Source organism: Anarhichas minor, unplaced genomic scaffold, assembly GCF_050575085.1.
Source record: "Anarhichas minor isolate MPS153535 unplaced genomic scaffold, ASM5057508v1 ptg000100l, whole genome shotgun sequence".
NCBI lineage: Eukaryota > Metazoa > Chordata > Actinopteri > Perciformes > Anarhichadidae > Anarhichas > Anarhichas minor.
This window is the reverse complement of record NW_027466546.1, coordinates 130,001-142,150: the sequence shown is the minus strand read 5'-3', so window position 1 is coordinate 142,150 and position 12,150 is coordinate 130,001. Positions and strand designations below refer to the sequence as shown.

Genomic DNA, 12,150 nt, shown 5'->3' with positions numbered 1-12,150 from the left:
CCCTCTGAGGCAAGTTTGTGATTTGTGATTCTGGGCTTTACAAAATAAATCAAACTACCACAACTAGATCGATAGGTTGATTTAAAGTGAATGCCCACAATCAGCTGATCTAGAGTAATGACACAGAGAGAGATTATGAATGAAAAGGAGATTAAAGAGAGTTTTGCTGACTGAACTTCTGCTGAAGCTTCATGTGAACTGAAGGAAAAGTTTAAACAGAAACACAACAGATGGATGATTATTTATATTTAAAAAGAAAACATAAATATAAAAAAAATGACAGTACATATTAGAACATTTTACATAATTTTTAGTACAAATGAACGAAAGTTAAGTAGTTTTCATTCTTCACATGTTGAAAGTTACAACATCAGACAGCTGGCCTGTGGACACGCCCCTCGCCATAAGCCCCGCCCCTGGCGATGACGTCATCAATATGTCTATCAGCAGCAGCTCAGACTTAGTTTAGGGGTTTAAACCTGCAGAGAAACCTCACATCTGAACACACAGAGGAAGAGAAGAAGAAGAAGAAGAAGAAGAAGGAGAACAAAATGGCCGATTCCACCAGCAGCAGTTGCTCTGACTCTTCATCATCATCCAACAACTCCTCTTCTTCCTCCCTCAGAGACCTCACACAGTCAGGTGAGGCTCAATGATTCAACATCTCACTTCATTCAGCACTTTTTGAACGATGACTATGACAAATAGAACAGCAGCTGATTGGCTGTTCAGTCTTTATACACAGAGATGTTTGAGATCAATAAACTTCATGTTGCCTTTAATCAGGATGTAGGACAAATAACTCATGTATGTAACTGTAGAACTAAGACTGTAAAACTGAGTGTAAAAACTAACAATTATCTGTAAAAATGAACAATTGACTGTAAAGACTAACAATTGTCTGTAAAAAGTAACAATTGTCTGTAAAAAGTAACAATTGTGTTTAAAAAATAACAATTGTCTTTAAAAAATAACAATTATCTGTAAAAAGTAACAATTGTCTGTAAAAAGTAACAATTGTGTTTAAAAAGTAACAATTGTATTTAAAAACTAACAATTGTCTGTAAAAAGTAACAATTATCTGTAAAAAGTAACAATTGTCTGTAAAAATTAACAATTGACTGTAAAAAGTAACAATTGTCTGTAAAAAGTAACAATTGACTGTAAAAAGTAACAATTGACTGTAACAATTAACAATATCTGTAAAAACTGACAATTGACTGTAACAATTAACAATTGTCTGTAACAATTAACAATTATCTGTAAAAACTAACAATTGACTGTAACAATTAACAATTATATGTAAAAACTAACAATTGACTGTAAAAATTAACAATTATCTGTAAAACTAACAATTATCTGTAAAACTAACATTTGACTGTACAAATTAACAATTGTCTGTAAAAACTAACAATTATCTGTAAAAACTAACAATTGACTGTAAAAACTAACAATTGTATGTAAAAAATTAACAATTATCTGTAAAAACTAACAATTATCTGTAAAAACTAACAATTGACTGTAAAAACTAACAATTGTATGTAAAAAATTTACAATTATCTGTAAAAACTAACAATTATCTGTAAAAACTAACAATTGACTGTAAAAACTAACAATTGTATGTAAAAAATTAACAATTATCTGTAAAAACTAACAATTATCTGTAAAAACTAAGAATTGACTGTAAAAACTAACAATTGACTGTAAAAACTAACAATTGTATGTAAAAAAATAACAATTATCTGTAAAAACTAACAATTGTCTGTAAAAACTAACAATTGACTGTAAAAACTAACAATTGTATGTAAAAAAATAACAATTATCTGTAAAAACTAACAATTATCTGTAAAAACTAACAATTGACTGTAAAACTAACAATTGTATGTAAAAAAATAACAATTATCTGTAAAAACTAACAATTGTCTGTAAAAACTAACAATCGTTAACGAGTGTTCAGATGCGTTTGAGCTGTTGTTTGAGATCACATGATAACGGTCGCTGTTAAAGCTGTTGAGTGTTACAAAGTTCTATTGTCCATCAGCTGATCTGCTCAGCTGACTGGTATTAAGCTGCTTACTCACTTTAACAGACTGGAGTACACATTATAGGAGCTATTGGTTCATCATAGGAGCTATTGGTTCATGTTTCTCCTCAGAATCATATTGTGTGTCACTCAGGGTAAAGACAGATGAACTATTGACTGATTTAGTGTCCACTAACCAGATGAATGGGAGCCATCGTCTAATGAAACAATAATATAATGTTTTCACTCAACAAGTAAAAAGTCTTCCTCTTAAAAATAACGTCAACAGATCAGGATGCATCAACAAATAAAAAAGAGAGAAACACAGAGTTCAAACTATCGAAGTTATGGATAGCTGTCATAATACCGTATGTTTAAAAACAATAAACAATTCAATAAAATAAATAATATTATAAAATAATAATAAAATATTAAAAACATAATACTAAAATGAAATATAATAATAATAATGATAAAGTATAAGCTCTCTCTCTCTGTCTCTCTCTCTCTCTCTCAATTCAATTCAATTCAAATTTGCTTTATTGGCATGAAAGTTTAAAAAACAGTATTGCCAAAGCATCAAAAAATTAAACATACAATAACATCAATACACAACAATATCAATATAACAATAATATTAATGCAACATCTCATAAAGTGGTGTGAGACAGAGCCCCCATTGCTCCCACGTTACCTGTAGACCACTGCAGCTCTCTGACACCGAAGCAAAGGGAGGAGCGAAGTGAGAGAGAGGTACTATGTTCAATCATGTTGGTGTTTATGGTAAACTGGTATTTGTTCTCCTGACATCTGACATCGCTCTCTCTCTCTCTCTCTCTGTCTCTCTCTCTCTCTCTCTCTGTCTCTCTCTCTCTCTCTGTCTCTCTCTCTCTCTCTCTGTCTCTCTCTCTCTCTCTCTCTCTCTCTCTGTCTCTCTCTCTCTGTCTCTCTCTCTCTCTCTGTCTCTCTCTCTCTGTCTCTCTCTCTCTCTCTGTCTCTCTCTCTCTCTCTCTGTCTCTCTCTCTCTGTCTCTCTCTCTCTCTCTGTCTCTCTGTCTCTCTCTGTCTCTCTGTCTCTCTCTCTGTCTCTGTCTTTATGTAAACACCGATCAGAATGAATGAAGCGAACTCGCAGGGGGAGTAAAAGGGTTTACAGTTTATAATGAAGGATTCCAGATCAGGAGAACAGTGCTGCAGAATCACTGACACATCTTTTGCACCAGCCACTGTTGGAGTAGGAACAGATTCCTCCACCCTTCAATTTGCCGGAGAGCTCCGTGTAGCGGTCCGCTCTGAACAGCTGGAAGCCAGCCAGCTGGAGCGCATAGTCCGGTATGGATCCACAGAGTCCGGTATGGATCCACAGAGCCAGGTCTCAGTGAAGCACAAAACGGAAGATGAAGAAAAGTCTCTGTCTCTCCCCACCAGTAGCTGAAGTTCGTCCAGTTTGTTACACATTGAGCGGACGTTTGAGAGAAATATGCCCGGCAGCGGTGTACGAGAACCACGTATGCGGAGACGCACAAGCACGCCGGCCCGTTTCCCTCTCCGACGGCGTCTCACTGCATGGACTAAGGTGAGCGCACCTTTGACGAGAATGTCCAGTAATTCCACAGAAGTTAAAAGAAAAGTTGGAAGTAAGTCCGCTGGAGTTGTTCCCCTATGTTCATGAGCTCATCTCTGGTGAAAGAGCTCAGAGTATCACAGCAGAAAACAGTATTTACAACAAAAACAACACAAAACAATGAGCACCAACACACCGAGGCAGCCGTATGCGGCGCCATCTTGAAAAGCATTTGAGTGCAGTACTGTAATGATCTGTTCTTGTTTCATCCAAATCATCTGTTCATTATGTTCAAATTGAATTAAAGCAACCAATCATCTCAGCTGGACTCAGACATGTAGTATTTGTCTGAATGAAGGGATTATTGTTCACTCTTTCCGTCTGCTTCCTGTTTGTAGGGTTTATAAATCAGTGATCCAGGCCGTCCAGAAATCAGACGAAGGTCATCCATTCAGGTAACGTCATCAGTGTTTGTCCTGAAACATAAACCTTGTCTGTCCTACTTCAATTTCATCCTTTGACCTCCTCCATCTTCCTCTGACCAACTCTATTCTCCTCCATCAGGTCTCTTTTGGAGAGGGACATCTCTGTGTCCTTGGAATCCGCCCAGCTGCTGACTGATCAGTCTCTGATCCATCTGAACTGGTTTAGCAGTCAGGCCAGGAGGCTGCTGCTGGTTGAAGACCTGGTCGACTCTTTAAAGGTCAGATTTACAGAGAATAGGTTGGCATGGTTGTGAATGCTAGCTCGCATACATGCTTCAGTTGTTTGGTCTCTACTATTTTTATTGTGTTTCCTCTCCGTGTTTCGGCTGTTTGTTTGTTCTTTACGTGTTTCGGCTGTTTGTTTGTTCTTTACGTGTTTCAGCTGTTTGTTTGTACTTTACGTGTTTCAGCTGTTTGTTTGTACTTTACGTGTTGCGGCTGTTTGTTTGTTTGTTCTTTACGTGTTTCAGCTGTTTGTTTGTTCTTTACGTGTTTCGGCTGTTTGTTTGTTCTTTACGTGTTTCGGCTGTTTGTTTGTACTTTACGTGTTTCGGCTGTTTGTTTGTTTGTTCTTTACGTGTTTCGGCTGTTTGTTTGTACTTTACGTGTTTCGGCTGTTTGTTTGTTTGTTCTTTACGTGTTTCAGCTGTTTGTTTGTACTTTACGTGTTTCAGCTGTTTGTTTGTACTTTACGTGTTGCGGCTGTTTGTTTGTTTGTTCTTTACGTGTTTCAGCTGTTTGTTTGTTCTTTACGTGTTTCGGCTGTTTGTTTGTTCTTTACGTGTTTCAGCTGTTTGTTTGTACTTTACGTGTTTCAGCTGTTTGTTTGTACTTTACGTGTTGCGGCTGTTTGTTTGTACTTTACGTGTTTCGGCTGTTTGTTTGTTTGTTCTTTACGTGTTTCAGCTGTTTGTTTGTACTTTACGTGTTTCAGCTGTTTGTTTGTACTTTACGTGTTGCGGCTGTTTGTTTGTTTGTTCTTTACGTGTTTCAGCTGTTTGTTTGTTCTTTACGTGTTTCGGCTGTTTGTTTGTTCTTTACGTGTTTCAGCTGTTTGTTTGTACTTTACGTGTTTCAGCTGTTTGTTTGTACTTTACGTGTTGCGGCTGTTTGTTTGTTTGTTCTTTACGTGTTTCAGCTGTTTGTTTGTTCTTTACGTGTTTCGGCTGTTTGTTTGTTCTTTACGTGTTTCGGCTGTTTGTTTGTACTTTACGTGTTTCGGCTGTTTGTTTGTTTGTTCTTTACGTGTTTCGGCTGTTTGTTTGTACTTTACGTGTTTCGGCTGTTTGTTTGTTTGTTCTTTACGTGTTTCGGCTGTTTGTTTGTACTTTATGTGTTTCGGCTGTTTGTTTGTACTTTACGTGTTTCGGCTGTTTGTTTGTTCTTTACGTGTTTCGGCTGTTTGTTTGTACTTTACGTGTTTCGGCTGTTTGTTTGTTTGTTCTTTACGTGTTTCAGCTGTTTGTTTGTACTTTACGTGTTTCAGCTGTTTGTTTGTACTTTACGTGTTGCGGCTGTTTGTTTGTTTGTTCTTTACGTGTTTCAGCTGTTTGTTTGTTCTTTACGTGTTTCGGCTGTTTGTTTGTTCTTTACGTGTTTCGGCTGTTTGTTTGTACTTTACGTGTTTCGGCTGTTTGTTTGTTTGTTCTTTACGTGTTTCGGCTGTTTGTTTGTACTTTACGTGTTTCGGCTGTTTGTTTGTTTGTTCTTTACGTGTTTCGGCTGTTTGTTTGTACTTTATGTGTTTCGGCTGTTTGTTTGTACTTTACGTGTTTCGGCTGTTTGTTTGTTCTTTACGTGTTTCGGCTGTTTGTTTGTTCTTTACGTGTTTCGGCTGTTTGTTTGTACTTTACGTGTTTCGGCTGTTTGTTTGTACTTTACGTGTTTTGGCTGTTTGTTTGTTCTTTACGTGTTTCGGCTGTTTGTTTGTACTTTACGTGTTTCGGCTGTTTGTTTGTTCTTTACGTGTTTCGGCTGTTTGTTCTTTACGTGTTTCGGCTGTTTGTTTGTTCTTTACGTGTTTAGGCTGTTTGTTTGTACTTTACGTGTTTCGGCTGTTTGTTTGTACTTTACGTGTTTCGGCTGTTTGTTTGTTCTCTACGTGTTTCAGCTGTTCTTTTGTCCTCCACGTCTTTCAGATGTGTTTTTATTTCCTGGTCCAGTTGGCTGCTGTCATGTGGATGATGACGTATGTTGGAGCCATCTTTAATGGAGTCACCATCCTAATCCTCGGTGAGACTTCATCTTACCGACTTGTTGGTTTAAATCAGTAGAAACAAACTGTAACAAAGTCTTCTTTCTCATCCAGCTGACATCACGTTCTTCACCACACCTCTGATCTACCAGAAGAAAAAGGTAACGCAGAATAATGTGTTTTGGTTTTATGAATTCGATCATCTGATACTAACAGAACATGCATCAAAAATGAGACGAGCGTTAAAGAACCTTTGTTCTGAATGTTTCAGCCAAATCATTTGTTTCTGCTTACACCTTCTATAGTTTCTATATATTCTTCTATAGTAGCTGTTTCTTACAGCATGCAGCCAAACTTATGCTTTTCTCAGAAAAGGGCCCCAAACTGCGACAAATTTATGATGTTTAGATATTAAAAGTATTGAATTATGTTACTATTCTAACTCATTGTACCCCGAAATAACTTAAAAAAGGCCCCAAAAGTACTATTAATTTGAATGAATATGCAAATTAACTGTATACAACTTACTCTGTGCTTCTACTTCAGAGAAAAACATTGTAGTAATATATCTACCTGACAGAGAAATGTTCAGATTCAGATTTGATATTCATTTTAGAATTAAAAGCTCCGCCTGGAAAATAAATGAATGTGCTGCTAATGCCTCTCTTTCACTCTTCATTAAAGTAAACATTTAAATGCAATACTTTTACTGTGCAGTGTTAATAGTTTTACAATTAATGGATTTACTTTAGAAGCATTGTTGAGTACTTCTTCTATCACTGCCAATACGAACATTCCCAATGAGAGAGAGAGAAACGTAAAGCTAGACAGTTGTTGTCTGTGTTATAGAGCAGAGCATGAACTCAATGAGACGACTCCCACCGAGATATGAACTAATATCTCAGTGTAAAACCCAACAAGTTCAAATGTTTCACTGATTCTGACAATTAAGTGTTGTTTTATCATCCGATTATTGATACATATTGATCAATAAACCATGCTTCTTACTGACGTGTGTGTGTGTGTGTGTGTGTGTGTGTGTGTGAAGGTACAGATTGATCGGTACATTGAGTTGATTAAGTCCAGAGTGGAGGAGACGCTGCAGAAGTGAGTTCACATATATACTCTGATTCAGTACATTCCGTGTGTATTAATACTCCTATCAGTACATCCTGTGTGTATTAATACTCCTATCAGTACATTATGTGTGTATTAATACTCCTATCAGTACATTCCGTGTGTATTAATACTCCTATCAGTACATTCCGTGTGTATTAATACTCCTATCAGTACATTCTGTGTGGTACTCATTCAATGCCGCTCTGGTCGTAGCAGACACACCTGACGCACTCTACTGAGTGCACCTTTCCAGTTATCTGGTTGTTCTGTTATCACATATTCAGCATTTACACAGAAACAAAGTCCACTGAACTGACTGATATCAGGGGTCAAAGGTCACCGCAGACAGCAAAACTGATTCTGCTGAAACTGCAGAAAGACGAGAGACAAATGAGAGGAGGAAGATCTCTGAGAGAGGAACAAGGACAAAAAAAAGACGTGACAAATACAGGAAGAAAGATTTCCCAACTGACTGGAAAGAAAGACTGAAGGAGACCGAAACAAACTTCAACAGAGTAACTGAGAATTAAACAAAGTGAGACAGAAGTTGGCTGTAGTTGAGGACATTGAGAACATCTGGACGGCGAGCCTGCTGTCGTGGAGAAACACTGAAGGTAAAACCTGGAAGTTCAAGTTAATTCTGTTCCTGGTAAGTTGTGAAGAGCTGACATGTTACGCAGATGAATCACAGTCTCACAGCAGCTCGAGACGTCAATGCAATCGATTGGTTTTGTGTAAAGTGACATGACGACATTATGCTTGGTCGTGAATGAAGTACGTACAGTTAGGCATCGGCAACAAAACCTCTTAAGTTAAGAAAACCATCACAAAGGTTAAACTTTAGGAAATAAAAGCACAACTCTTTGGGATGTGTGGTGTCGAACATCGGTCTTGTGGTTGAAGACCGTTTCATAGTCACGCGTATGCGTTTCATTTGTGTTTCCACCACAAGAAAGGTGCCAAATTGACTTCCATTCGTATTGTTTTCATCCTGAACAACACAAAAAAAATAAAAAATTTGTGTCCATGTAAAACCAGTAGATTGAACTTTGTGACTATTTTCCAATCTGCCATGATGCTGGGCTGAGAGATGTGTGTTTGTGTTGAATAAACAAGGGATGATAATAATTAACTGATAACCGTTGAAATAAAAAATAAAGCTGAGCAAAAGTCACCATCATTGATCCAGCTTAAAGATCCACGAGGAGGAATGACATCATGGACTTAACGTAACAGAGTCGCCTGTACGTACTGATGTTTTTGGTCTTCTGAAGTAAAGATCTTGACCTCTTTTGTTATATAAGTGTCTATTTTGATGTCTTTTACTTTGTCTTGTATCTGAAGTCTGAGTTATTTTCTTTCTGTATCAGTTCATCAGGTCTTCAGTTGATCAGATCCTTAGAGCATAATGGCCGTCAGCTCACAGAGAGACAAGTAAGTCTCCCCCTGTTAAGTTCATGAAGAAATAATAAATACTGCAGGATGATTCAGATGTTCACAGAGTTTCCAGTTAAAGTTTCTGATAATTCTGATTGATTGACATTTATTACAGAAGCTAATATCTAAAGAAGAGTTATTAATGTTAGTTGGGGAGGAAGTAGCTCAGTACGTAAAGGATTTGGCTTGGAAACTGGAGGGTAGCAGGTATATATGTCCCAGACGGACCAGGTACGGAATGTGGACCGGTAGCTGGAGAGGTGAGAGTACACCTCATATCATTCTGACATCTATCTGCATTTGATGTTACGGTTTGTGCTTACGTAGAAAAAAAACAGAATACAAATATAGCCTTTATGCTATGATCAAATAGTATAGTGGACCCAAATGAACCCTCTGCCTCTACCAGCCATCACCTTCAGTAGAGTGTGATCCAGGTGGTCCACCTCTACCAGCCATCACCTTCAGTGGACTGTGATCCAGGTGGTCTACCTCTACCAGCCATCACCTTCAGTGGAGTGTGATCCAGGTGGTCTACCTCTACCAGCCATCACCTTCAGTGGAGTGTGATCCAGGTGGTCTACCTCTACCAGCCATCACCTTCTGTAGAGTGTGATCCAGGTGGTCCACCTCTACCAGCCATCACCTTCTGTAGAGTGCGATCCAGGTGGTCTACCTTTACCAGCCATCACCTTCAGTGGAGTGTGATCCAGGTGGTCCACCTCTACCAGCCATCACCTTCTGTAGAGTGTGATCCAGGTGGTCCACCTCTACCAGCCATCGCCTTCAGTGGAGTGCGATCCAGGTGGTCTACCTCTACCAGCCATCGCCTTCAGTGGAGTGTGATCCAGGTGGTCCACCTCTACCAGCCATCACCTTCAGTGGAGTGCGATCCAGGTGGTCTACCTCTACCAGCCATCGCCTTCAGTGGAGTGTGATCCAGGTGGTCCACCTCTACCAGCCATCGCCTTCAGTGGAGTGTGATCCAGGTGGTCCACCTCTACCAGCCATCACCTTCAGTGGAGTGTGATCCAGGTGGTCCACCTCTACCAGCCATCACCTTCAGTGGAGTGTGATCCAGGTGGTCCACCTCTACCAGCCATCACCTTCAGTGGAGTGTGATCCAGGTGGTCCACCTCTACCAGCCATCACCTTCAGTGGAGTGTGATCCAGGTGGTCCACCTCTACCAGCCATCACCTTCTGTAGAGTGCGATCCAGGTGATCTACCTCTACCAGCCATCACCTTCAGTGGAGTGTGATCCAGGTGGTCCACCTCTACCAGCCATCGCCTTCAGTGGAGTGTGATCCAGGTGGTCCACCTCTACCAGCCATCACCTTCAGTGGAGTGTGATCCAGGTGGTCTACCTCTACCAGCCATCGCCTTCAGTGGAGTGTGATCCAGGTGGTCCACCTCTACCAGCCATCACCTTCAGTGGAGTGTGATCCAGGTGGTCCACCTCTACCAGCCATCACCTTCAGTGGAGTGTGATCCAGGTGGTCCACCTCTACCAGCCATCACCTTCAGTGGAGTGTGATCCAGGTGGTCCACCTCTACCAGCCATCACCTTCAGTGGAGTGTGATCCAGGTGGTCCACCTCTACCAGCCATCACCTTCAGTGGAGTGTGATCCAGGTGGTCCACCTCTACCAGCCATCACCTTCAGTGGAGTGTGATCCAGGTGGTCTACCTCTACCAGCCATCGCCTTCAGTGGAGTGTGATCCAGGTGGTCCACCTCTACCAGCCATCGCCTTCAGTGGAGTGTGATCCAGGTGGTCCACCTCTACCAGCCATCACCTTCAGTGGAGTGTGATCCAGGTGGTCCACCTCTACCAGCCATCACCTTCAGTGGAGTGTGATCCAGGTGGTCCACCTCTACCAGCCATCACCTTCAGTGGAGTGTGATCCAGGTGGTCCACCTCTACCAGCCATCACCTTCAGTGGAGTGTGATCCAGGTGGTCCACCTCTACCAGCCATCACCTTCAGTGGAGTAGAGGTGATGGCTGGCAGCTGTTGATAATGATTTAAAACTGAAGGTCATAGTAACGGTTTGGGTTAAGGTTCCCAAAGTACAGTAAAAACACCACAGTCTGTTGCTCACAGTGGTTTTGTGTAAGTTTCACGATAAACTATTTTATTTTGAAAACATCTTCCTGCAGGTATTTTGGCGTGTGGCTGATCTTCTTCATGCTCGGTTTGGGGACGCTGCTGCCCTGGAACTTCTTCATGACTGCTACCATGGTATGATGTCACTTCCTGTCTGTTATCCATCACACACATCATCTTCTGCTAATGAACCAGCTTTTATTTTGAAGGATGGAGAATTTAAACATTGTTCACATATTGAGTGAAGTTAATAAAAAGTGAAGTGAATTAAGCAGCTGCTGTAAATATCTATTGTATTCTACCATATTATAGTATGTGTATTATATTAAAGTAAAGATTAATTCATCATTGTTACTGTTCACATTATTGTCTAATCAAACTGTACAAACATTTATTTTTTAATAGTTAAAATCTGACTAATGTGCAACATTTCCTCCTATTTTAGTCACGTTTGTAGTTTAAGTGTAGTTTCTCCGTGTGTGTTTATAAATCTTAATGTCTTCGGTAGCAACCAATGGGATTGGAGCTGAGAGCCACATGTTGGTTTGAGTCTGCATTATATATATGAACAGAATCTGTGTCTGTGTCTTCAGTACTTCACCAGCCGTCTGAAGGACTCCTCATTGGTTGATTCTTCAGCCAATCAGACAGAGGCATCAAGTGACCATCGCAGCCTTCTGGAGGCCAAATTCAACAACGTGATGACGCTGTGCGCCATGCTGCCGCTGCTCTTCTGCACCTGCCTCAACTCCGTCCTGCACACGCTGTGAGTACTACAACATATCAATACCAATGAAGAAGAGTCCTACACGACTCTGAAACCCACTGGACCCGTGTCATCATTTTTCTATTATTACTTCTGCTATTATTACTGCTGCTACTATCCTCTCATAGTACCGTTTCTGTCTCATGCATCTCTGTTGTGACTCTGTTGTGATGTTCATTCTGTACACATGACGTCTATTGATCCCTCCTCTGTTGAGCTCTGAGGGTTTCCTGAGGGATGTGAGGGTCAAAGGTCAGAGGATGTCGTATGTGTACAGATTGTAAAGCCCTCGAAGGAAAATTCATTTATAGCACATTGAAGCAAACAAGGTGATTCAAAGCACTTTGCCTAAAACATGAAGGTAGTGCAAATTAAACACAAATGAATGTAAATACAATTAAAACTGTAATTTAAGAGTCAAGAGAATAGAAAATAAAAAGAAGCTGAATTTAACAGA

The 12,150-nt window shown here is 40.0% G+C and overlaps 2 protein-coding genes across 2 annotated transcripts in view; both read left to right on the top strand.

The window, feature by feature from the left end:
* Positions 1 to 239: 239 nt before the first annotated feature.
* Positions 240 to 7,376, top strand: LOC142939525 (uncharacterized). The gene is made up of 8 exons (XM_076082700.1): positions 240 to 642; positions 3,246 to 3,374; positions 3,451 to 3,598; positions 3,985 to 4,041; positions 4,151 to 4,289; positions 6,210 to 6,303; positions 6,380 to 6,426; positions 7,314 to 7,376. The coding sequence occupies exons 1-8, from the start codon at positions 552 to 554 to the stop codon at positions 7,374 to 7,376; spliced, it is 768 nt and encodes a 255-aa protein (XP_075938815.1). The 5' UTR covers positions 240 to 551.
* A 1,416-nt stretch (positions 7,377 to 8,792) lies between these two features.
* LOC142939524 (equilibrative nucleoside transporter 1-like) overlaps positions 8,793 to 12,150 on the top strand; it is a 13,646-nt gene continuing 10,288 nt past the window's right edge. Inside the window, exons 1-8 of the mRNA XM_076082698.1 lie at positions 8,793 to 8,818; positions 9,369 to 9,755; positions 9,921 to 10,040; positions 10,151 to 10,261; positions 10,381 to 10,491; positions 10,611 to 10,721; positions 10,981 to 11,062; positions 11,521 to 11,693. Coding sequence (XP_075938813.1) covers positions 8,793 to 8,818; positions 9,369 to 9,755; positions 9,921 to 10,040; positions 10,151 to 10,261; positions 10,381 to 10,491; positions 10,611 to 10,721; positions 10,981 to 11,062; positions 11,521 to 11,693 — 1,121 coding nt within the window. The remainder of the gene's footprint in view (positions 8,819 to 9,368; positions 9,756 to 9,920; positions 10,041 to 10,150; positions 10,262 to 10,380; positions 10,492 to 10,610; positions 10,722 to 10,980; positions 11,063 to 11,520; positions 11,694 to 12,150) is intronic.